The sequence below is a fragment of the Cladophialophora immunda genome (genome assembly GCF_000835495.1).
Source record: "Cladophialophora immunda strain CBS 83496 unplaced genomic scaffold supercont1.7, whole genome shotgun sequence".
Taxonomy (NCBI): Eukaryota; Fungi; Ascomycota; class Eurotiomycetes; order Chaetothyriales; family Herpotrichiellaceae; genus Cladophialophora; species Cladophialophora immunda.
In genome coordinates, this window is record NW_015622547.1 from 1952685 (window position 1) to 1977331 (window position 24647).

A 24647-nucleotide genomic window follows, 5' to 3' on the forward strand; every position below is an offset into this window, starting at 1 on the left:
AAGTCTTGGGTCAAAGCGAAGGCCAGTTGATTGCGCAGCGACTTGGTCGGATCTGGCTGGAGAGTAAACATGCCAAGACCAACCGACGTCATTCCACCGTGACACAACCACCACACCACCACACCAAACAGCACTTTGCCCACCGCCCGCCTTTGCCCGCCCTGCGCTCCAGCCAGCTGCATTGACAAGTCCCCTGCGCCTCTCGTTTCATACCAGATGGAGTTGCTTTTCATTATTACTATGATCCTGCATATGGCTAAGTCCGTCATGTTCAATCTGGCATCCCGTAGTCCTTGCAAAAGGGGTATCAAACTACACATGGCTTTCGTGTCAATTTTGGGGGTTCCTTGGCCGTTCACTGTCCATCTCCCTCTAGACCTCGCATTATATGCACCGCCTGAGCAATGGCCCTTGCCAACTCCGCCCCTTTCTCCCAGATATCGTTATGTTGGCCCTTCAACTCGGAAACTTCGCAATCGATCACCGATCCACTGCCCGCAAAGACCTTCTGCATCGCCTCAACCTGCTTCCAATCCACCCACCCATCGTCCTTGGAGTGTGCAATAACCAAAACTCTCTTCTTTTTCCCCGTAGCCGCCCAGGCATCCACGTAGTCCTTTGCATCATACCTAGCGGGGCTGGCCAGCACATCGTCAGCCTCATCTGGTATAGCATTCCTCGTCATCCCGATATAGTCGGCGAATGATTCATGGAGGAGCGGGAAATCATAGATGCCTGAAACACCAAGCACAGCCATGGGCGGTTCGATCTTTGGTAGGTCGGCGGGGTTTCCTTTTGAGAACGATCGGTGTGCCGCAATGGTGCTCAGCACGGCCATCGTGGCGCCCACACTGTGTCCCACGAGCAGGTACTGATCCCCAAAGCCGTATTTGTTCTGTAGATGTGCAATCGCGGTGAGTACGTCGTGGACATGATCCGGCCATTTGGCATTGCGGAGCTCGTACGCTGGCGTTTTGGATGGATCTTGAGGCGCCTTGTCTGGATGAGGAGAGAGACGATAGTTCAATGACACGTAACCTGCGATGTACGGCGCAACTGCCGGTACGTGCTCGTCATGTTTAAATGGATTATGGTGGTAGTGGCGGCCATTCGCCTTCTCAGACACTAAATGGTCAAGAGCTGGGTAGAAGGATGAAGACGTGACTGTCGGATCACGAAAGTACCCGCCATGGACGTAAACAATCCAGTACTTTTTCCCGCTGGGATCGGCAAGGTGCGAGTGATCGAGTTCGGGAACATATAACTCGTAGGACTGGAGGATGTTATCTAAGGCATATTGGTGCCGTGTAATATCGCGGTGGATCTTGTCCGCGATGTGCGGTGATCCCTGTCTGCTCGATCTTGGAGGTCCAGTCCCGGCTGCTGTGTGAGCGGGAAAGCTGTGCGCAGCTAAGCTAGGGTGCGCAGAGCGTGATTGATGGTGGGAAGTGTGCTGCTCCTTGTAATACGACGGGCTGTGGTGTTTGACCCGCTGTTGAGGTTCTCTGGTCGTGGGGGAAAGATATGCAGCGCCGGAATACTTCTGCTGCGAAGCTTCGAGTGCTAATAACTTGTCTTCAGCAAGGGGACCCCGGACAGGCGGACGAGTGAAAGGAACGGTGGAAGAAGAGCATTCATAACCCAATGTTGACATACCTTGGTCTTGGAGATAGCGGATGACTTTCTTCATTTTCTTATCTTTTTTTTCGCTTTCCTGGTGTCAGGCAGAGATGTCTGTACACGGCTATCTGCCAGCCACTGATACTCCCAGCCAGCAATGATCTCTGTCCGAGATTGTCTAGTTTGATAGAAGCAACTGATAGAGCTAACGTATTAAAGAATCTCTTCTAAGGCCAGTTCTTTTGCGCTGCTTTGGTTTTTTCCTAGATATATTCAGCCAAGTGCCTGTCGCTCTCGTTCTTGATATGATATTTTCCACGGAGCTCGGATACGATAAAGCTAGGTCGCCCGCCCGGGTTGATGACAGCGGGAGTTGCAAGGTTGTCTGACTAGAAGAGATGGAGGAGAGAAGATCTGGTCGTACGAGGTGCCGTCCTGCAGCGGTAATGGTCGGCAACATGAAGAGGCTGGAATCTCACGACGCACTCCAAATCCCCCACAATGACATACCAAGACTTCCTGACCAGGACCTGATTACTCACATCAATTCCTCGCCATTACCCAACGACGGCACTGGATGATCTCTAATCCTGCGCCCTTTCCGAAGTGCGACGTTTAATTAGAAATCGCCCCCAGCAGAAACTGCCCCGGCTCATGAAATACGCGATCGACATGCGACCCCATGACGTCCAAAAGTACTATACCTCGTAGGCCTGACAAGGCGCCTTGTTTCTTCCGAGGCAAGACTGCCTCGCCCACGGGGTAAGCATCTGACGCGAAGACGAACAGCTGAGAGTTCAGGGCGGAGGTCAGCGGGAAGGGCGCGTAGAGTCTGGGGTTGCATCAGCTACATTACATCTGCTCCCGTCCCTATCTCCAGATCCAACAGCCTGCTTCATCTTGGTCTATTTCTATGTCCCGCCGATCAATATAGAAGATGTCGCCGAGAGAATCCCGAGAATCCCTCTGTGGTATCCTGAGACGTATGACGATACGATCTAGCAAATTCCTGGCCATGTTGGAACTGGGAATTGTCCACTGGTACGTCGCGTATATGCCGGACACCCAATGAGTCATGAGCCCGGTATCGATCGGCAGCACTGTCCGCAAAAGCTTCGCACCAGTAGCCAACTGCGTCTTGCAAAGGCTTTTCGACGTCGGTTTCGTACAGGGGAGACTCTCGGTCGACCATGGCTCCCGATTCCGACAGTGCCAACCCCGTCCCTAGTTGCAACAGTTTTCTGTCAAAATCATCCAGCTCGCATGGAGACTCGGCAATAGTGTGAAGTGCCTCGGTTTCATTCATGAAGTTCCCGGTGACAGCAGGCTTTGCTGGCGCCGGCCGATTAGAATGCCCAAGTCCCGCGGCACATCGTTGTAATTCGGGGATACTGTCTGCATCCAAGGGGAGTTCACGGTCTTTGTGTCGATTTCTCGAATAGTGGACATGACAAGATGACATTGGCATGTCCGCAAACCCCTCCCAAAGCGACTGAGGGTGCCAAGTAGGGCTAACAAGCTGTCTCAGGGGGCCAGATCCAGAAGGTGAAATTCGATCAACATCCTGCTTGTCACTGCCTGCGTCCAGCAGCACTCGGTTGTGGCCCGAAGGCTGCACGCTTGGATGCTCTCGTCTTGGCTCGTTGCAATACTCTGCAGATTGATTCAGGCTCCGCTGTTGCTGTGGCACGGTTGGGTGAGGTGAGTCTAGGGTTCCCTTCGATATGGGAAGCATAGGCCATTGCAATTCATTGGTTGAGTCGATGACATTGCCCACTATATCAATATCATGCCCAGATCCCTCGTCGCTAGCAAGGTCCGAGGCTGCCTGTGCAGCTAGCTTCTTCAGATCAGTCAATGAGTAACGTCTCTTCTCTCCCCTGGAAAATTCTTCGACTCCATGCAAGAGTGCGTCAGTCGTGAACTTTTCTAGAAAGTCCGCGCTAGTGGAGCTCGTTGGACGAACCACTGGAGGAGCAGTTGGGCCGTGGGCTTCGTGAAGATGGATACTTTCTGACTTGTCTGACCGTGCAACCGAACTCAGTCGTGGGTGTATTAACGATATTCGCTTCGGTACTGGGGAGCCTGACCATGAAACGCAGGAGTCGGTCGAAGGCTGATTGCGCAGGCAGGATCCTTCGTGTCTCAGCCCTCTTGGTCGGGAAAAGAACTCTGCTATCTCATGGTGTAGCGACGTGCAATTTTTCTTTCTGGGATCCTGTTCCTTGATTCTGGGGAAGCGCCCACCGTTCTCCTGTCTCTTTCTTTTCAAGAATGCCATTTCTGAGAAGGTCAAGTCGGGCAATCCCGTCTTCCCTGCGTCGGCCGAAGATTTTGCTTTGGCAAGAAACCCTGGTCCAGCATTGGGGTTGAGGGTCAATCTTCCGCTGGCCACGTTTGAGGCCTGAAAATCGTGATTCTGCAGCATTGCCGAATTTTTCCTTGCGATTTTCCTAGACTCCCGCTTCTTCAAAGGCTTTTCCATGGCACCCTTGTATTCGTATCTGTCTGGTTTAGTTCTATGCCTTAGCTTCCTGGCATACTTCTCGCCTGCATCCACGACATTGCCATCTTCTCGACTCTTTGTTCTGTTATTCCCCTGGATGAGATTTCGGCTGTCAGAGGGCGGGCCGAGCTTGGCCTGATTACCTGACCTTCTTTTGACCTGGACCTTCTCCCCTGCACTTCTTTGCTGACCCTCGTATGTGGCTCCAGCTCGCTCTGAGTTCAACAGTTCCGAAACTGGTTCTCGGGTCCGTTGTGTTTCTGCTGTGCTCCATGTCAGCAACGTCGCATCTCAGCTCACTCCACTCAAATCTTGCCTTTGCGCTTCAGTCTGTGAAAGGGTACATTCGGAGATGAGTCTTTATGGTCGAGGCCAGTCGAGCCTTGCTCCACGTTTGACAACCACCGATGCACCTGTTCGGAAATCGAAAGCGCAGGTTGTCGAAATGAAGACATCTGTGGTTAGGGTGACTGCTCGTCTCCGTATTTTCCTGGACAGAGGCGCACTCAGGGACGGCATGTGGCCAAAGCGAAAACAGGAACCTTGACTTCAGGTATAGCAATATGCAAAGGGTGTTGCCGCAACGGACGCTGACCATCCAAGGAAAGCACGGCCACTACATTCTGGACGGAATTGCGAGGAAGGCGCCAGGTGCTTTTAGAGGCGCAAAGACCCGCGGTTCACTGCGAGAAACCCACAGGCGAATGAGTCTGTCCCTTTCACCTGATCGGAGACATACCGATGGTTAAGGCTGGGGCGAAAAGGAGGCCAAATGTGGATCACAGGCACTCGTAGGGCTGACTGCAGATCATCTCTGCAGGACCCCAGTCGAGCTTACATGCGATAACCTTCTCATCTTGCAGTTCTTTCATGCACAAAGACATGTACCAAGGGGTCGCTGCTATCATGGAGATCCCAGCGTGAGGAGGCCGAGAAGAGCCGGGCGGCTGCGGGCGCATTGTGCTCGGCTAGGTCGCCGTTGGTACTTGTGCCAAAACTGTTGACCAAGTTCTCTGCCACAGTCAGTGGCAAACTGGCAAACGCGAGCCCGAAAATAGAAGTCCGGTCAGGTAATCAATCATAGGTCATCGGAGAGCGGCACAGGCAGGAGAGAAGTCGGTGAGGAGGGATTCCATGCCTGTTCCAGTCTGTGGTCGCATTGGGAGGACATTTGTACGTGCTCCAAACCTGGGCGTCGAGGTGTAGTGGAGCCTTTTCCCTTGGGGAGGAATCCAAGATGCAGCTGTGGGTTGATAGACGTGTTCCCTAGGGAGCGGGTTAGTCCATATCGGAGGATTTCGTGCTTTCTGCTAGGCCCTGCTGCCATGGCCCATGGTGGAGCTGTCCAGCGTCGAGGCCTCGGAGAAGACTTGGAGTTCGGGAAACGAGTGTCAAGAAGGCAGCCAAGCTGTTGCTCCCTTTTTGAGAGTTTCGTCTTGCTGAATCCAGGTACTCTAGTGTCGGCGTTGTGCTCAATTTTGACTCGGGCTGCAGGCTGCTGAGGCGTTGCGAGGGTCGCTAGAGCATGTTGGCGGTTAGTCTCATGCGGCGGCCTTTCGTCGAGTCGAGCTCCCACCACACAGACCTCTCACCCCGCCCGGGATCAAGGCGCTGGCGGCACTGATGAAGATTCAACTCCCCATCCACACACAACCATCCATCCGCCCTCAGTTGGCATGCCCGCTTCTCCATCTCTGTTCATGGCTCCTCGCTCCCCTCCCAGACCCGGATGGATGCCCTCTATAAAGTTTGGATCCTTAGCTTCGCAGGCCTGCACCAACCTTCATCTCTTCATCCTGAGTCAGTCCAATCTGTGATCTCTGGCGCATCCACTTACCTCTACCTAGACCGTTTCCTCTTCCGCAAAATGCTCAGAGTCGACCCGTCCAAACCCCATCCAGCAAATGCTCGTCGCAACAAGGAACCCGAAACTGTCCTCGACTGCCCTCTCCTCGGCCGCCTCGCCTGAAGACCTATCCGGAGGCGGGGTATGTCGTTGCTCGAGTTTGCCAGTAGGAAGCCCTGATAAGGACATGAGGTCCAATTCCCCCAGTAAAATGCGCCCAATGGTGCAACGAGGGCCATGGCCCCGTTGGCGTTCCCATTGATCGAGCTCGATCAATCCTGTTGCAGCCCTACCTTGCCTAGGAGCAATCAGCGGTCAAGCTGGTGGCGCCCCAATATCACCTGCCCCTTTCTGAGACGGGCTTCCCCCATTCCACCATCTGTGCTGACTGTTGCCCACAGTCCATCGCCGCCTAACGAGTCATTTTCCGGACCTGCTGCTTTCTGCGAAAGTCGAACATAAAATCCTGCCATTCTGATCTTGCTGTGGTGTTTCTCGACCTCCGGCACAGACAACCTTGCCTCGAAGTATCTGGAGATCTTCTCCCAGTAGTGTCCAAGCAAATAGGCTTTCTGCCTATAGGGCTGATATGCACCTGTGACGAGTGATAGGGACCTGCTATATCGTAGTTCCAGGGAACAAAAGTGTCCTGCGCCAACGACTTTTCCACCGAACAGGGCTTCCGCTGCGCAGGAAGATCTCCAGTTGGGTAGGCCCACTCTTAGCCGTGCTTCCATTGCCTTTCGAGTCCACCGTATCAGCAGTGCCTCGACACCACCATAGCATTGAACGATCTTTCAACCGTCCTGACATCACCCTATCATAATGAGTTTGCGGTGCACCAGAGGTAATGGTTGTGAACTCCACTCTGGTGTTTGCTTGGATCCGGAAGTCTTCGTGCATCGAACTTTCAAGAAGTCATCTTCGCGTCAACGGCGCCCGTGCGCGGTTTGTATTCGTCACAGAGAATCGGTACCAACATCCCCGTTTGCGCGGAAACAAGTTCTGGCTCCTTCTGAGAATTGGGTGCCGCTGTACTCCCCCAGCTGTTGACAACATATAGGAGAGGCGCTTTGCTTTTCCCACGTGGAACCTCAGAAGCCCGCCGATCTTAAGTGAGGGCATCTTGCCCGCTCTGCGGAACCCACTCACCTTCCTTTGTCACCGTTTCACCCGGCGTCCAAAGGCACAAGGAATCGTGATATCGATGCTAGACGGTCGTTGATTGGGGCCGAACTGCAGACGCTCTAATTGATAGATTGCATGAACCGCTGCATATTCTCGACCAATGAAATCTTCATGACAACCCAAACCTGACTATTGTTTCTTCTTCAATATCCGTGGCTTTGTGCGGTGAGTTCTGGGTATCTCAGACCGCTCCCGGGCTTACTTTGAAGGGGGCCGAAAGTACTTTGCGACAGTACCATATCTGGCCGTGGCCAATCGACTGCACTATGGCGAAGCTCTTCATTGGGTATGTGCCCGAAGTCTTACAAATGCAGCTCTCCAGGTGAAAATTGACATGATCTTTCCAACAGAGGTCTTGCCTGGCACACTACCGACGAAACATTATACGAGGGGTTCCAGCAATTCGGCAAGGTGGAGGAGGCGGTAACCGAATGCGTCGACGACTTGTGAATGGGTGGCTGATGTCGTCCAGGTTGTCGTCAAAGACCGCGACACAAATCGCAGCAGAGGGTTTGGGTTTGTGCGGTTCGCGACGAAAGCGGAAGCCGACGAGGCTCTTCAGAGAATGAACAACACCGAGTGAGGCGCCAGGGCAGCATCCACAACCCTTCAAAAGCTGACCTCTTGAACAGATTCGACGGTCGTCTGATTCGAGTAGATCATGCCCAGGACAGCAGGCAGGGCGGCCCGAGTCGCGGTGGTGGCTTCGCCGGAAGAGGTGGATACACAATGCCCATGGCGCCAGGTGGTTATCAACAGCCCGGAACCCAACCACGAAACCCAAACCCGCAGGGCTTCGGCCGGGGTGCAGCGTATCCTGCTCAGTATGGGCAGTACAATCCGCAATACCAACAACCGGGAGGGTCGTATGGTGGAGGCCAACAACAAGGGGGCAACAACCCCTATGGCCAGCAGGGGCCACATCGACAATAGACCAAGAAGGTCGGGGATAATGACTTGATTGCGCAAAGATACCCACCGAGTCCCTCCGCCGATTGAACCAAGCTGTTGGTCGGAGACCGCACCGTTGACTTCCACTCGAAAGCATTGAGAACAACCCCTCAGAGATATCCAAGAATGTCCATACCACAAGCAATCATACTTCCTTCTCTATCTCCTCCTGCTCCTCAGTACTGTTGACTTTTCGCAAGGTGTTGTCAGGTGCGAACGGGCGGCGCGGAATTCTAAGAGGTGGGGTGAGAGCTCGGACTCGTCGGGCAAGGTCTGTGATATGTTCATCATGGCTGTCTGGACTCAGTTCTTTCAGGGCCTGTTCAAGATGCAGCAGGTATTCTCTATTCTCTCCACTTGGACCGATACTGGCGTTGATCGTTTCTGCAACTTCATCCGGCTTCAAAGCACCCAAGAACTGAGGGTTGTCAGGCATACCGATGTAGACCAGGCAATGCAGATCTGCAAGCAAAGTGTCGGCTGGGTGAAATGGAGTGTATTGGATGCTGTATCCATTTCTGCTCGGGGGTCAGCAAAACAATTTCCGAATCATCCAGGATGGCATACATTTCGCGAATATCCAGGTACTCTTGGACTTCTTTCACTCTCGAGGGTATGATATGATAGGCGACACCCCACACGACGTCTCCTTCCGTATGGCGTTGCTGATGGGTGTCAGTCACACACGAAGGAGGCGTTAAGCCAAGAACTGAGGCGTATGTCGTACAGGGTCGTCGAGCGTTTCCCAAAAGGATCTCTCAATCAACGTGACTACCCTTCCCGGGGCGTCAGGAGTCCCGCGATGGTCCTCGCTGGTATGTTTACTCAACGTCATGAGTTGACGGGTCTGCAAGAGACACTTACCTTGCCTAGGTCACAAACGTTGTTAGCCAGTGGTTGACTTGTCCTAGGCCGTCGCTATGCCTCCTACCTGCCAAAAGCGCCGAACATAACCTTTGATATACCCTGGAATCCGCTGGTCTAGTTCCCATGAGCTCTGGTGTTCACTGACGCTGAGGCGGCGCTCGAGTCCTACCGAAGTGTGGGGGAGGTTTCCATATCAGGCTCCTACCGATTTGGGGCGTTGAATCAGTCGGTCGAGGTCATGATGATGCATCTGGTGAGAGATGGTCAAGCTCACCCATAGCCAAAGAGCCAGAAGTCTTGGGTGTGAATTGGACTCATGCTGGAAGGCTGACTTATGCGGCTGCTGAAACGACTATGACCTGGGTGTCAGAGGAGGAGATAGGACTGCAGCGTCGGTCAAAAAAAGGATTGAAGACTTGGTTTACGGTGTGATAAAAGTACAGTGACCGTTGGTGTCAAGCCCACAGGAGCATATATGTAAGCAGAGCAGAAAGGAGGTGCAAGAGATATATGGACTAACTCGACTAAGGAGAAGGCCGTCTGTAGATGGAAAAGAGAGCCATGGATGATGAATTCTTTTGCATCAATGGTTGCTTTCGGGAGGATCACAGGCGTCTTCCGCTGCTTAATCGAGGCTGCCTTAGTGGGACAGGCGAGGAGGAAGACGCAGAGCCACGCGCCCCCAAGGGGGGCTCCGGGCCACCAGCGCCGCCACTAATTAGTTAAGCAGCTTAACCAGGCCCTACAAAAGAACAGCCTGGAGAGGCTAAGATTCAGGCCATTAGTTGGAGGTGCAAGGGTGGCTACGGATCTCTCCCGCCGCCTGAAGCCAGCTGGCAGATCTCATGCACACTAATTCAAGCTTGCTGAGTCGAGTCTCACCGGAATGAGCTGGCAGATGGGTAATTCAAGCTTGCTCGCACCACGTCCTGGTTCGTGCCATCACTGTACTCGGACAGAGCAGGCGGGAAAGACGCCGACTAACTAAGGGGGATGTCACCATCCCGAGCGGACGCGGAAAGACCAGGCAAGATAGCGGGAGAACGGAGCGACGCCTATCGCGAGTGAAGAATGATGTTAGTCATGAGTTAGTCACGGGCCTGATGCGAGGGTTAAAGGCATTTTCGTATCGTCAACGGGCATTGACTTCTTCATATTGATATGACGAGTGGGAATTCCTAAACTTCCGTCACCACGGCATTCGGATCTCAAACATGCCAGGTTGCGGCCGTATTTGCAGCCTTGCGATAAGCCGCCCAGCCAGCCAGTCGAGTCTTTACTTTTGGCTGCCGAGGTGAGGCTACCAAGTGCTCGGGGATAGGCTTGGGGGGACTGCGCCCAGAAGCCAGCCCCCCAAAAAGCCACCTTTTGCCTGCGCCCTCTTCAGCTCTCGTCCCGAGCCCCGAGAAATCGTCACCATGCAAACAATCAGTGTACCAGCGTCGACTCTTCAGTCAGCCTCACGATGGCCAAATACGGACCGCTGTCTCTCTCAAACAGCGCGTGAACTTCACCTTCCTCTCACCTGACATAATATTGTTATCCTACTCATATACATCTCTCATGGCATACAACAAAGCATTCAATCCCGATGCCTTGCCTGCGTACGGCCACACACCCCTCCCCCGCTTCACTCCCCCCATGGAAAAAGGGACATACTCACTGACTACCTACTTGTTCATGACAGTCACGCAGAGCCCGAGCAGGCTGCGCAAGCTCTCAGTCAACTCGAAGCAAATCGTATCCCACTCCGTCCTGGCCAAAAGCAGGCTCCTTTGAACCCAATCTCTCAACACCCTGCGCCAGCTGGTGGCCGTCGTCCCTCCCCTGCGGGCATTCCCCAGAATTCCTATCGACCACCTCCTGCTCAAATAAGTCCGCAACAACGCCCTATACACAATCAACCTTACGGTGACAACCAGTTTTCGCGCTTACAATCGCCCCCTCCAACGAGCTATGGCTACACATCTCGTCCCCCGGTTGATCCTGCCGGTGCGCGACGAAGTTCGCATGAAACACACCAATATCCACCCAGGACGCCTGCACCTCAAGATCCTGACACAGTTGACCTGCAGCCTCTTTTCCGTGCTGCAAATGCATCAGGCACTGGATCGCTCACAACAACGGAGCTGGGTTCGGCCTTGGTGAATGCTGACTTCACTCCTTTCGATAGCCGAACTATCTCTTCGTTGATGCGCATGTTCACCAACTCACCTCCAAACCAGCCCCAAGGGCCGACGATTACCTATCAAGAGTTTGAAAACCTTTGGCGCTTTCTCGCCGCCTGGCGCACTCTGTTCGAGAAATTCGATGAGGACAGGAGCGGCCGAATATCGTTGGCAGAGTTCTCCAAGGCTCTGACGGCGTTTGGATATCGGTTGTCCGCGCCGTTCGTCAACATTCTCTACCACACCTTCAACGATCGAAGTCCCATCCAGAATCAAGGCATGAGCTTTGATCTATTTGTACAATCGTGCATCAGTCTGAAAAGGATGACTGACGTCTTTAAGAAGTACGACGATGACCGGGATGGGTATGTCAGCCTGAGCTTCGAGGAGTTCCTAACGGAGATTCTACGATTGCGGGATTAATCTGCGGGTGTTTCCAGTCTTGAACCTACATTTAATGTATCTCGGCCTCCCAGAGTAAGAAGTCGCCTTGGATAAAGTGACTTTTGAATGCTTTGAAATTCCTTTGATGTTGGCAACTCCGTAGCGGAGTCTGTCTCTCCGTATGCAAACCCCTGCAGGTAGTATCCACCAAGCCTGTGGAAGTAAAAAATGGCAGAGTCTGACGCACTCTCGAGATAACGACGAGGCAACTGCCAGATCAAACAGCTGATATCGTCAATTGAGGATAGGGGTATCATTCAGCATAATAATAGAGTACATGTCTTTATAAATGATTAGTATCTTGGAGCGAATAACTTAGGGTAACCACTATTAGAGAACCCTCTTCTCGCGAGACTGTGCCATTTGTTTTTGACATGGGCTAGCCACTAACTAATCTTCTTTTCTTCCTTTTCAAAAGCCACCATTCCACTGACGCAGACTCGCCCTCAGACTATCGTGTCATGTAGCGAATGCCCATTACCCCAGAGAATTGCCCAATAGGGCTAAGAGTGAGGCACGAAGGAAGGGAACGAGCTTCTCCTCGTATTCGATGGGTTTGTCTAAGGGGTTCGTTTGGCCGGCAAAATGGTCGACAAGGGTCGGGGGGGCTCCCAGGCACCGTCATGAGACCAAAAGTTCCGAGGTCTCACTGCGAATGGCATTGCTGAGCTGACATCGACCAAGCGAGAGACGGGCGTCCGTGCGGGCAATGTCGCCAAAGGTGCCGATCACAGTTTGTGGCGGACTTGAACGTCAGAGTGCCTGGCTGGTTGATGGTTAATAAATCTAAGATCCGGCGGTCGAAGTTGCAGAGTCCACCTGGCTTGAACCTAATCAGCTCTGCTTGGCCACGTGGAATTCTGCAGCGAAGCCTTCGAACATTCTTTGTGGAGGCTGCTAAATCACCTGCTCCTTGGGTTTCTTCTTGTGAATCAGCACTTGTCGAGAATGTTTGGAGGGGTGGAATAGCAAAAGGTCGTGGCCGCCGAGGAAGCGTCATCCCTGGATATCAGGCAAATTCTAAAGGGCTCCCGTGCTCAGCCTCTAACAAGAAAGCGGGAAGTTTGAACGCATGGAGAGCTAGCTTATGGCGTGGTCCGACTTTGCCGATTTCCACATTAACCGCCGGCGATCGCAGGTGACAGAAAAGGTCAATGAGGGAGGGAAGCTCGATACCGAATCACTGGCGTGATGGGCGATGAACGAGACCTGGGTAGGACAGAGTAAAGTCACCGCATTTGGTGCTTCCCTTGGTGGCATCGCGTGTTCGGCCTTCTCGATAAGTCCTCCGTTCCCCAAGCGATCTGTAACCCCCATTAGCTATCGGCGATGGAGAATGGCTGCGGGAGGTCAACGGTGGGCGCTAGAACGTTTGCTCCTGCAGACACCAGGCACATGCGGCAGTTGAGCTGGATACCCTAGAAGTGGCCTAGCGAGGCGCACGCCGTTTGGGCGAAACGGAGACTTCCCATTGTTGCAGGGAGAGCCCAAGCCAAACACTCGCGGAGGAGACAAGGGTGCAGCCTCTTCCCTGTGATCTCTTGACCTGGGCGTTGATCTGTTTGACATTGTTTACAGTAATGCACTACCAGCGAGGGTCTCGAGTGCGACAATATGAATCGCAGGGCTCTTTGAGACACAGCAGGCGATCATTGTGGCCGGCGATCGTCGCCGAGTGACCACTTGGGCTTGAGTCTGTGGGTGACGCTGGCCCCCAGGGGGTTTGACGGGCTTTGGTGATGGAGGGGCGGGTTCCTTTTAGCTGGTGGTGCGCAGCCGAATTCTCACCAATTGCCACTATTCCAGGCGGCGAGCATCAGAGGCGCCTCGGCGTGAAGCCATGCATGCAACCAGGATCCAACGCGCTCGCTATGACCGGCCCCCCCAGGAGCCAGAACTTCGTCGCTTTTGGCTGCTGCGCTTGCCATGCCCACCCCGCCACAAACCACGAGTCGGGACCCTGTCTGCACCTAGTCACCAGAAGACGGGATAGGATCCCACCCATTTGTTACTCCTGGTTGATCGTTGCTAGCTCGCTGCCTACCAAGCAGGGGAGTACTACTCGTACTGCTACCATATTACTTCCACTACCACCGTCTCAAAAGCCTACCGATTTCAAAGCTGATGTTGAGAACTACCGCTTTGCTGTCTCCTGCACCATCCTATCTCCTCCCTACCATCCTCGCATTCTCCCGCTTGCTTTGCTATCGTCCTCCTGCTCCCGATGCGCTCCTCTCCAGCCTGAGTGCACTCTAGCTTCTCAGCCCATGTATTCGGGTGTCTGCAGATGAGGCGCGTCAACCATGACTTCCTTCTTTGGAAAGCTCAAGAGCCAGGTGAGTCAGGAAACCAGATGAATCGAGTCTCCATCTCTCTTCGGTATCCTTGGTGAAGGCTCGCGCAAGTTCTGTGGTTGTCTTTGTTTGTCGACTGCCGTGGAATAGTAACTAATCGCCTGGTGTCTCCCTAGAATGCGTCTGCCCCGGCAGTAGGCGCAGCCACCGCCAGAAAGGACGCAAATGCGCCTCTACCTACCCCTCTTGAGCGCATGCTCGCAAGTGCTGGTCCAATTCGCAACGATGGCAGTGATAAATTCTTTGGCATGGAAAATGTATGTCTTGGGTCTTGCTTGGAACCCCTTACGCTCTGTTGTTAACAAAGCATCTTCTGCAGTTCGGAAACAGCTGGTCAGTGCTGAAACACCGTCAACATCGAGGGTTCTTGGTCTGATTTTCGCAGCTATTGCAACTCAATCCTGCAGTGTCTCTACTATTCTGTGCCCTTCCGAGAACATGTCCTTTCATATCCGCGCCGGTCCAATCCTGACGCTGTCGCCCACGCTCAATTGCACGCTCCGCCTCGGGTACCGCCGAATCAACAAAATGGGGCGGCGAAGAAGCCGCCGCCTGGGCCTGCATCCGCGCGAAATGCCGGCACTCCCCCTCAACAACAGAAGCCAGAGGATAAAGACTCGCCAGAGTACAAGAAGAAACAAGCGATCTTGTCGGGCCCCATTCTCAACATGACTTACGATAACTCGCAGGATTATGATATGCCAGAAAGCCTTTTCACATCGCTCAAGGACATATTCGAGGCGATTGTCTTGCATCAGTCAAGGATGGGGGTCGTCAGCGGGCACAGATTCCTTGAGGTTCTACGCAAGGAGAATGAGATGTTCCGCTCTGCCATGCATCAAGATGCACATGAATTCCTCAACCTTCTCCTCAACACCGTGGTGGAGAATATCGAGGATCACGACAGAAAACTGATTGCGCAGAAGAAAGTCGAGGCGCCCCCTCCGGCACCAGAAGAACCCGCCGATATGTCAAGAACGGAATCAGCGACTGTATCGTTTCCCTCCATATTGCCAGTTCCGACAGCGAACTCTCCGACAAAGTGGCTTCATGGCCTCTTCGAAGGCACACTCACTTCTGAAACCAGATGTTTGACTTGCGAAAATGTTTCCCAGCGTGATGAGCCTTTTCTAGATCTTTCAGTCGACTTGGAGCAACACTCATCTGTCACTGCATGCTTACGAAGATTTTCCGAGGAGGAGATGCTGTGCGAGCGAAACAAATTCCACTGCGACAACTGCGGCGGCCTTCAGGAGGCGGAGAAGCGAATGAAGATCAAGCGACTTCCACGAATATTGGCCTTACACCTAAAGCGGTTTAAGTATACCGAAGATTTCGGGCGTTTGCAAAAGTTATTCCACAAAGTCGTGTATCCTTATCATTTAAGACTCTTCAACACCACGGACGATGCAGAGGACCCTGACCGACTTTACGAGCTCTATGCAGTGGTTGTTCATATTGGTGGAGGTCCGTACCATGGTCACTATGTCGCCGTCATCAAGACCCAGGATCGGGGCTGGCTGCTTTTCGACGACGAGATGGTTGAACCTGTCGACAAGAACTTTGTCCGCAACTTTTTTGGAGATAAACCGGGACTTGCGTGTGCCTACGTGCTGTTTTATCAAGAGACAACACTTGAAGCTGTCCAGAAGGAACAAAGAATGGAAGGAAAGAGACGGGCTTCGCAAGATCTAACCAATCCCCTTAGCGTTGATGCCAAACGCTCGGCAGAGTTGCACCGTGTCGAAACCTTCAGTCCAATGGGCTCTCCAGTGTCGCCAGCAGAATCCGCACAATACGCTGTGCTCGATCATGCTGTGACTGCCCCCCCTCAATTCAAGGCGAACGGACATGTTGAATCCCCTCAGTCTCCTACTCTCACTGCCGCTAGACCGACCAGCCCCGTTGTGCAAAGCAAGAAAGAAAAGGCGAAGGAAGAAAAGGCACGGAAGGCAGCAGAAAAACAGGCGGAGAAGGAGAGACAAGAAGCCGAACGACAACGCCGCAAAGAGTTGGCCAACAAAATCACGGAAGCGCACAAGAGACAAGAAGCGGAACTGAAGGCGGCAATGGAAGCAAGTAAGGCTACGAAGGCCGAAGAAGATAGGCGAAACGCCCTCGAACGAGCGCACACCGTTCAAGCAAACGGAAGTAGTCATTCGGGCCTGGATCGGTTCAAACGATCGAAGAGTCTACGATTTGGGTCCTTAACCAAAAGGGACAAGCCGCCGTCGAATCCATCCGAGGAGCATATGGTTACCCCAGACACAGCGGAGAGCACGGAGTCTCCGGAAAAAGAGAAGGAGAAAGAGAAGAGAAACCGATTTAGCATTCGAAAGAAGTCGTTCGGCGTATTATCATGACGAAGACGCAGGTATTAACACATCTACGAGTGGACCATCTTCGACCCGAGTTTGCATTGCACATACATCTTTTAACGGATCATTAGAAGCCGACGAAGCGAAATGATTGTTTGGGCGTATTGTCATGGTTGGTCTACAAGGGAGTTATACTCCAGGCAGCACAAAATCTTTGCTATGTGTGTCCGTTGTCAGCCGGACGACCTACGCGTGCGGTTCGCACGCTCTCGAATTTATGACTGGATTACGAAACTTCACAAAGAGATGACGGCATTTACATGGCGCCTTCATTGCCTGCATGACTTCCTTCCACCCATGTTTCACCATTACTCTTTTCAGGAGCTGAGATGTCGAACGGAGAGTCAGCTCGCGAGCAATTTACAACGGAGGAGCAGAGATTGACCTTCGATCCATGCCAGGCGGTTTGTCTATTTCGCTTGCGGTTCAGATACAGTCATTGGCGGCACAGTGAGTACGTCAAAAAACGCTGGTCTTCAGTGCTCCCAGGCAATGTCGGGTACTGTGGAATGTGGAAGAAATCAGGAGGCAGCTATTGCTGAAGGCTCAGTTCGGGATCGGGTTGACTGTACTGTGCATGGGCACGTCGCTTCACATACCCTTGTGTTGGACATGCTTGGTCCCCCCGTATAACGGAGGGATGAAGGGCACCGCCGGCCCTCGAGGTGAAGATGGGATTTCTCCCGACGTGCATGGAGAATTATTTGTCTTGCCGTTTTCGCTCGTGGCAAAGCGGAAGTGCATAGTGATTGGTGTAATGAAACGTGAAACACATTTGCAAAGTCTGAAGAGGAGCAAAATCAAAAAACCGCATACAGGTGAAAGGAAAACAGAGACGATTATGAATATAAATTCTTGCGAGAACCAATGGCTCTGTGGATCGTTCGAATAAGGAACATCTCTGATATTCGTCTTCCCTTGCCCTGTATTCCTCCTGGAGGCGGTAGCCAGGATGACATTTGATTGGCATTCCCCCGGGCTTCCACCAAGAGCACTATCGAACCTATCCATGTTGGCGACAATGCTGGCCTTGGAGAAGAAAGGATTCAAGGCTCCTCGCCTCTTTCGATGGATCTCGTGTTCCAAAAAGTAGAGATTGCCTCACGCCTGAAGATGCGCCCTGCTCTACTGTCCAGACGAGGACCCTCGCATGGCACCACTGGTTTGCATGTCACGTTTTGCCTCCCTAAAGCATGATATGGGAATGCTCCACACCCGTCTCTGGAGCAGTTGAGCCTCATGCAAAAAAAAGGTGGTGGAGCGCAGGGCCGGTGCCCTGAAGACTTGTTCGATTTCTATCAAATCATGCCCGGTCGAGTCACTCCCCGCGTGGTGGCTCGTGAAGTAATAGACCGGTGCTTTCGAGCCTTAGGCAGTTCGAAAGCCCTACTGGTGGGCTGAACCTTGTTCTGTGGCACAGCTCGTGCGAGTTGGGTTGTCATTATCGTCTATCAGTGGACAATATGTGGCGCCTCTACCCCTCGAATTTTGGAGTTTTCTTCCTCGCTGGCGACGGATATACGCATGCTGATATCTTCGGGTGGATCATTCGAGGACGGCTGCAGAGAAGGCGTCCTCGAAGGGGTCGGAGCCACTGAGTATGACCGATCGGCGTGTAAGTGTCCAGAAATTGCTGTTCTGCTCTCTCGTGGTCCGTGTGTCGATGGGTAAACGATCTTAAACAGTGCTCGTCGATGTTGTGGTTGGACTTGATGTCATCCAAGCATAATTTCATAGATAATGATCAAAGAATTCACCAGTATCAGCGGCACTGTTTCTCCCCCGAACGCGGAGGGCCCGTTAGCACACGTCCTGTTCATGCCCGGCACGAAGTTTTCGCTGCTACACTCATACAAAGTGCCAGGCCAGCCATATTTGGAGGGTACTAACCTCGACATAGCGTCCGGACACTCGAAATCAGGTTGATGCCTTTACTGCGAAAGCTTTCCGGGTCTTGAGCCGGAGCACCGAACGCGGCGCCAGTAGAAGGATCGTTCAGAGAGGTTTTGCCCCAGCCAACTGTTTGCCCCCAGGTTATATGTTAGCCACTTGGTTTCCTCCATCTTGACATCCACCAAGGAATTGCAACGCGAGACAAAATCAACGGCAGAAGGGATGAGAATGCAGCTTGGGTGGGGCGTGCGTAGGACATACTTCGAGCGAGGAAGCGGTCTTCAGAGAGAATAGCGATGGCGTTGAGGAGGAGACAACTTGCTGAGGTGAAAGGTGGGTTGTTAGTCTCACAGCATTACTTGTAGGGTAAAGGGCATGGTGTCGGATTGGTATATTTCATGTGGGCTGCCAGGGCACTCACCATAGATGAACGGCCCGAAGCCAAAGAGACTGAGCATTTTGGCGCAATCAGTAGGGTGCGAACGTCCTAGGTGCAAGAGGAACACCAGGGATCCAGGCGAGATTCTTCAAAGTCACAAAGGCGAGTATGGGATCTGCGTGAGCCAAAGGTCAAGGTCGATGTGTCTGGGTGTTGAAGCCACCAAAGCCAGATCGGCGCGGAACAATGTCAGGCCGAGCATCCGATCCTGTGAGCCCACCTATTTGGCACAATTCAGGGCAGCTATGGGGTGTTTTTTTTTTAGCGACTGGCCGCCGTCTATCTCTCTCAATTCAACCACGATGAGATCCAGCATGAACTGGAGGCGACTGGCCGGAGCTGGAGACGCCCTTCAGCTCGCAACTCAGGACATGGGATGCCCTTATCAGGACATATCAGCTTTTCGCCCAGCCTTGTGAGGAAACCATTTTCGGAAACCCACTTCTCATATCGTCGACGTACGCAATGCTTCACCGTTACCCTCGGTGGCCGTATCTGATTCCTGTTCATGAATTTGCTCCAGAGGTACCTCTGTGATCGAGTTCTTGCACAACGGATTCCATGATGTATTGCGGGTTGATATCCTTTTTGGGGTGCCGAGGATATCTCCATGTAGGGAGGTTTCCTCTCCGCACCACTCATACCATTCGATATCAGATAGCGCGCAGAGGCGGGGTTGGAACTGCCTCATCTATCAACTGACTCAGACAAAAAGGAACGCAACAGGGATGGCCAGTCTATATAAGGTGTGTGGGTGTGCATGTCACACCTCACACCCTCCCAATCCTCCAAGGTATCAAAACTTGTCAGAGCACCATTGCACCGATCTCCGCACATTATCCGTTACATCAAACCAACATGGCTGAAATGGCTCAATCTGTCACCACCCTACCACCTGTTAAACGGTACATAGCGACTCACGATGCCAACGGCAAGAGCGTCTATCTTGACACGCCTCCACAGCAATACTTTCCCGTTCCCGACGTGGGTGGCCTTGCACGGTCGTTTTCCGTGTCGTCGGTTCCGGCTAAACTGGAGAACGACGAGGACGTGAAAGCATACCTAGGCAAAGAGGGACCGACCAGCTGGACGTCTCCAAGCATTGTCACACCAGCAGGCGTGAATCTTCTCATCGTGGATCTGGCGCCGGGAGGAACGAGCGTCATGCACCGGACCGTGTCCATTGATTTCTCCGTCTGCGTGATCGGAGAAATTGAGCATGAGCTGGACGGCGGAGAAAAGGTCTTGTTGAGACCGGGAGATCATATCGTCCAGCGAGGGACCATGCATCGATGGCACAACGCCTCGAAGACTGAGCCAGCGAGGTTTATAGCCACCACTGTTTCTTGCCTGCCCTTCGACATTGCCGGCAAACAGCTAGAGGAGATTCACCTCCCGAGAGAGCCGCAGGAGAAGCTATGAGTTCTTGAAGGATGGCAAGTGGCAGGACTGACCCGTCAATCAAATGAACATTTACATTCACTCACGATCAATGTTTCTGCCTCACCTGTCTCCACTAACTGCCACAGATTCACTATTGTCCAGGCAGCCACAAACCAATCAGAAAATTGCTACCATATCAATTAAAGGTCCAGAAATCTGTGCAACATATCCCAGAAGTTCACACAGCGGTAAAGAGACCTATAATAACTGCGAACTTCGTCAATGGGATATAGGCCAAAGTTTAGTGGGTTTGGTGGGAGGGGCCTTTCCAGACGTGGCCGCTGCTCAGCAGTAAGGTCTCGCCACGTCAAAATCCGAAAAAGCAAGATCAACTTGCGAAGTAGGTCATAGAACCGTTGAAGCGGCTGTTGTAAGATTGCTCGATAACGCTCACCACCGGGGTGAGGACAGGAGCCGCAACACCTGCGAGGTTCGAGTGGGAAAGGTAATATGAGACTTGATCGGGTCCACTAAACTTTTTGCTGTTTGAGACGAAGGTAGTGGTAGAGGAGGTACTGTTCGATCCCTGTATCGGTTTTTTTTTTTTTTTTTCTCTCACCCATTGTCGAACTATTATTATTATCTCTAGGATGTTGTGGTGAAAATAGTATCACGAGGCTGTGGGGACAAGGCTGAAACTAACGCGATACCTATCCTGAAACCTTGTGAACGCTGACCCTTTCCATCACTATCGTCCATGTTTAATCGTCCTTTCCTGTTCGAGCCTATATTGATGCTGCAATTGAGCATTAGCTACTGAGCAAAGAATGAGCCGCCTCGAGCTCTGGCAATCATGCTACCTGTTGTTCCCCTTACTGGTCTTGTGCCACCTGTACATTTCCCCATATACCAAAGTCGAGGAATCCTTCAATATTCAAGCCGTCCACGACATCCTCCAATATGGTGTGCCCACCCAGAACTCGAATCTCAGATTCAAGGCCCTGTATGACCATATGACCTTTCCTGGCGCCGTGCCCCGGACGTTCATCGGTGCCGTGGTCCTGGCAGCTGTAGCGAAGCCGGTTGTGTGGCTTGGAAATCTCGATGGCGCACAGCAACAGTTACTTGGTGAGATACGGACACATCCTGGATCGAACCGCCCTTTCGTTCTTTGCTGACTCCTGGACAATCCAGTCCGCTCTATCCTCGGCCTCTTCAATGCGGCTGCGCTCATCTACTATGCATCAGGGGTGAGGCGAGCATATGGGAAAACTGCCGCGGCGTGGTACACCATTCACCAAGCGAGTCAGTTTCACGTCTGGTATTACTCGTCGCGGACCCTGCCCAATATGTTCGCTTTTGGGATGAGTATGTGCCCGCGGTTGCTCAGTATCAGCTCGAGACTAGCTAAGAACAAGACATCCAGGCACATTTGCGCTCTCGCTCCTCCTCCCCGTCACGCCGTCAACTACAGAATCACTCGTCAAACGTAACAAACTCGCGCTGTACCTCCTCACCCTGGCCGCCGTCATTTTCCGCTCTGAGCTTGGCCTTCTTCTGGGCTGCCAGTGCCTCTACATGCTTCTTCGCCCGGGGCTCAAGATCTCGGCGGCTCTCTCCCTGATCCGCAGGGTCTTGGTGCCTGCCATCCTCACCGCGGCCGTCACAGGTCTTTTATTGACCGTCTCTGTCGACACCTTCTTCTGGCAGTCGCCGAACCCCCTCTGGCCCGAGCTCGTGGCGTTCTTGTCCAATGTCTTCCCACAGAAGGACAGCCTCGGTGCCTCTGCCTGGGGCACGAGTCCCTGGTATTGGTACTTTACCAACGCCCTGCCGCGGCTGCTGATGAATCCCTTCGTGTTGGGCCTGATCCCTATCGGCTTCACCTACCGCAGTATCGCAACCTCGAATCTGGACCTCATAGCTCCCTCGCTGGGCTACGTGTGCTTATACTCCTGCCTTGCGCACAAAGAGACACGCTTCCTCTTCCCTGTCGTGCCTCCCTTGACAGCAGCGGTTGCCAGAGTCGCAGCGTACATCTACACTCAGAGCGGCCGCTATCCGATCTACTACATCTTCACACTCTTCATAGTCCTGACCACAACCTGCACCGCCCTTGTCTCTCACCTGTTCCTCCTCCCGCTATCCGCGCAGACCTACCCCGGCGCTCACGCGCTATCGGCCCTGCACTCCGTTTCCCTCAACTACCCACCCCGACCCACCGTGCGCGTCCACCTGACAAACCTCGCGTTACAGACGGGCGTGACGCATTTCCTCTCCACGCCCTCCTTCACCAACTCGTCAGGCCACGGCAGGCCCGTCTTCTACCTGCCTGGCTCGCCCTCCGGGGACAAGCCGCCCTTGGTGTCCACCCAGCGCACGAGGTGGGTCTACGACAAATCGGACAATGAGACGGAATTCCTCTCCCCCATGTTCTGGGCGCAGTTTGACTACGTCGTCGTCGAGGATCCGGGTCGGGTCATTGGGCGGTGGGACGTCGTGGACAAAGTGCCTTCGCTGGGACCCCCGCAGGTCCTGACACCGGACGTCGGGAGGGGATTGCTTGTGCTGGGGGACAAGGAGGAGAGGAGAGAAGTTGACGGGCTCTCCAGGCTTGTGGAAGCGATTTATGGGAAGAAGATGAAAATGTTGTACGGAGTCGTGCACGATGTGCTCAGGGAAGGGTATGGATTGCAGCATGTGCTGGGAAAGCGAGGAAGTTGGACGAAAGGGTGGTGGGTGCACTGGGGGCTGGAGAACCGGTTATATATTCTGAAGAGGGCGTAGGGCGGCATTATGCCACGAAGACGGAGATGAAATCTCTTCAATTTCCCCCCAAAACTTGGTTTCCTTACAGCCTTCCTGATCACCTGGTGCCCTCTAACCTCTCGATCCGAGCCTCCACCTCTCTTACTCTGCCCCCGAGGACCTCGACGTTCTCCTTCATCACGCTCTCCAACTCCCCCATGCCCTTCTCCACCGTCTCGACTGCCTCTCTCCACCTTGCAATCTCCTCCTTCATCTCCCCCTGCCGGCTTTCCAACTCGTCCACCAACCCCTTGGCCTGCGCCGCGCCGTTGTGGATCACGCTCAATGTCCTCAGCCGCTCCAGCACGACAGGTAAGAGAGGTTGCAGGTTCTGGATGGTGGGGAGGACGTTGTACAGCGCGGTGATCTTGGACGACTGCTCGTCCAAGAAGAGCTTGCTCTGGATCTGGAGAGATTCGTCCCCGGGGCCGACGTCGGCGGGGATCTCCCCTTGTTTGTTCTCGGCGGCGTGCGCGTGGGCGACGGCGGAAGTGCTCGTGGTGGAGAGCCCGCGGATGCGGGGGCGAGTGTTTGAATGCACGGTCGCGGAGACCAGTTGTTGCATCCGTTTGTCGTGGAGGTCGGCCAGTGAGGCGAGGGCTTGTTTGCGGGAAGCGGCCAGTCGGTCGGACTCGGCGATGAGGGTCTTGAGTTTGGCAGAAACGGTCTCCAGGAGGGCCGTGCTGGTTTGAGATGCAGATGCAGACAGGGTTTCCCCTGACGAGGTTGATTGTGGTGCGAGTGTGGCGGATAAGGTGGTGACCTGTGTGGACAAGCTTGCCAGCGTAGGTAGGATCGCTCCAGTCCGGGAAGCTGCACTTGTAGAGGAGACACCTAGGGCGGATTCCAGGGCGGTGAGTCGATCGGAGAAGGCTGCCACCGCAGAGAGGGTGGCCGGTGCTGCTTGCATTGCTGTTGTGTTCGAGGATATCGTGCCGGTCTCTTTCTGCTGATGCCGCTGCTCGCCGTGGAGTGAACTCGACGTCAGTCTTGACAAGAATTCGTCCTCGGCGGAGGTGCCGGTCCTCAGTTTGGCTTTGATGCTCAAACCGTCCAACACTCGACTGAGTTCTCGCACGCCATCCACGTCCACGTCTTCATCCTCAGCACCCGCGCCGCCAGCTCCTTGGTGGTGTTGTTGCTGCTCCTCTAGGCTATCCTTGAACTCCCCGTCCTCATCCTTCTCTTGCTCTTTCTCTTTCTCTTTCTCCCTCCTCTCCAGTTCCAGCCGGACCTCCTCGGCCTCTCTCTTCAACCTCGCCAATCTTGTGGCCAGCGTCTCCTCCTCGCTGTCACTCAGATCGCCACCATCCTCTATTCCGTTGCCTTGAAGCCACCGTTTTCTCCGGCGCGAACTGCGCGTCCGATATGCGCGTCTGGCGCCACCAATCGAGTCTGAGAAGTCGACATCCCTGGCGTCAACTACCGAGGGTTCAAACCTCCGCCGGGCACCCTCACGGTCGAGTGGATGGAGGTCAAGACCGGGGCGGGATTCGTCATCATCGGACGGGGAGGGTGAGATTGTGCGTACCGTCCCCGTTGGCAACGTGGAGACATCGTCTGCGAGTTCTGGCGTTTCATATACCTCCGGGGCAGCGTCCTGCAGGCAACGATGGTTAGCTGAATTAGGGGGAATGTCGAGCGTAGAGAACTAGGAGAGTTTACCAGATCCGGCAGCCCAGCATACTTCTTGCTGACAGACATTATGCTCGTTCTTGGAGGCGTCTTTTAGATCTTTGCAGGGAATAGATACATTTCGTAGAGACGCAACTTTTGGGTGTACAAAAGACGCGAGGTTTATC

At 53.5% G+C, this 24647-nt stretch overlaps 9 protein-coding genes across 10 annotated transcripts; 4 read left to right on the top strand and 5 right to left on the bottom strand.

The window, feature by feature from the left end:
• Nucleotides 1-221: 221 nt before the first annotated feature.
• On the bottom strand, nt 222-2055 carry PV07_11424 (uncharacterized protein). The gene is made up of 2 exons (XM_016398858.1): nt 1657-2055; nt 222-1563 (listed from the first exon to the last, which is right to left on the bottom strand). The coding sequence occupies exons 1-2, from the start codon at nt 1688-1690 to the stop codon at nt 356-358; spliced, it is 1242 nt and encodes a 413-aa protein (XP_016243420.1). The 5' UTR covers nt 1691-2055; the 3' UTR covers nt 222-355.
• A 399-nt stretch (nt 2056-2454) lies between these two features.
• On the bottom strand, nt 2455-5984 carry PV07_11425 (uncharacterized protein). Its single transcript, XM_016398859.1, has 3 exons — nt 5964-5984; nt 4443-5913; nt 2455-4389 (listed from the first exon to the last, which is right to left on the bottom strand). The coding sequence occupies exons 2-3, from the start codon at nt 4579-4581 to the stop codon at nt 2546-2548; spliced, it is 1983 nt and encodes a 660-aa protein (XP_016243421.1). The 5' UTR covers nt 4582-5913; nt 5964-5984; the 3' UTR covers nt 2455-2545.
• A 1543-nt stretch (nt 5985-7527) lies between these two features.
• On the bottom strand, nt 7528-8208 carry PV07_11426 (uncharacterized protein; the record flags this gene model as incomplete). Its single annotated transcript, XM_016398860.1, has 1 exon — nt 7528-8208. The coding sequence occupies one exon, from the start codon at nt 8206-8208 to the stop codon at nt 7528-7530; it is 681 nt and encodes a 226-aa protein (XP_016243422.1).
• Nucleotides 8209-8256: 48 nt separating this feature from the next.
• PV07_11427 (uncharacterized protein) lies at nt 8257-9296 on the bottom strand (the record flags this gene model as incomplete). The annotated part of the gene is made up of 7 exons (XM_016398861.1): nt 8257-8629; nt 8679-8776; nt 8839-8923; nt 8976-8980; nt 9043-9092; nt 9148-9179; nt 9253-9296. The coding sequence occupies 7 exons, from the start codon at nt 9294-9296 to the stop codon at nt 8257-8259; spliced, it is 687 nt and encodes a 228-aa protein (XP_016243423.1).
• Nucleotides 9297-10293: 997 nt separating this feature from the next.
• PV07_11428 (uncharacterized protein) lies at nt 10294-11865 on the top strand. Its single transcript, XM_016398862.1, has 2 exons — nt 10294-10582; nt 10666-11865. Exons 1-2 carry the CDS (start codon nt 10542-10544, stop codon nt 11567-11569), a joined length of 945 nt encoding a protein of 314 aa, XP_016243424.1. The 5' UTR covers nt 10294-10541; the 3' UTR covers nt 11570-11865.
• A 1690-nt stretch (nt 11866-13555) lies between these two features.
• On the top strand, nt 13556-17198 carry PV07_11429. Of its 2 annotated transcripts, XM_016398863.1 has the most exons (4): nt 13556-13926; nt 14061-14201; nt 14264-14277; nt 14330-17198. In XM_016398863.1, exons 1-4 carry the CDS (start codon nt 13894-13896, stop codon nt 16305-16307), a joined length of 2166 nt encoding a protein of 721 aa, XP_016243425.1. In that variant the 5' UTR covers nt 13556-13893; the 3' UTR covers nt 16308-17198. The 2 variants fall into 2 exon arrangements, with proteins under 2 accessions (XP_016243425.1, XP_016243426.1); XM_016398864.1 differs by having other exon boundaries at nt 14264-17198.
• A 1741-nt stretch (nt 17199-18939) lies between these two features.
• PV07_11430 (uncharacterized protein) lies at nt 18940-20201 on the top strand. Its single transcript, XM_016398865.1, has one exon. It carries the CDS (start codon nt 19513-19515, stop codon nt 20074-20076), a length of 564 nt encoding a protein of 187 aa, XP_016243427.1. The 5' UTR covers nt 18940-19512; the 3' UTR covers nt 20077-20201.
• A 595-nt stretch (nt 20202-20796) lies between these two features.
• On the top strand, nt 20797-22871 carry PV07_11431 (uncharacterized protein). The gene is made up of 3 exons (XM_016398866.1): nt 20797-21165; nt 21232-21405; nt 21464-22871. Exons 1-3 carry the CDS (start codon nt 20865-20867, stop codon nt 22822-22824), a joined length of 1836 nt encoding a protein of 611 aa, XP_016243428.1. The 5' UTR covers nt 20797-20864; the 3' UTR covers nt 22825-22871.
• On the bottom strand, nt 22763-24577 carry PV07_11432 (uncharacterized protein). The gene is made up of 2 exons (XM_016398867.1): nt 24511-24577; nt 22763-24445 (listed from the first exon to the last, which is right to left on the bottom strand). The coding sequence occupies exons 1-2, from the start codon at nt 24547-24549 to the stop codon at nt 22904-22906; spliced, it is 1581 nt and encodes a 526-aa protein (XP_016243429.1). The 5' UTR covers nt 24550-24577; the 3' UTR covers nt 22763-22903.
• Nucleotides 24578-24647: the final 70 nt, after the last annotated feature.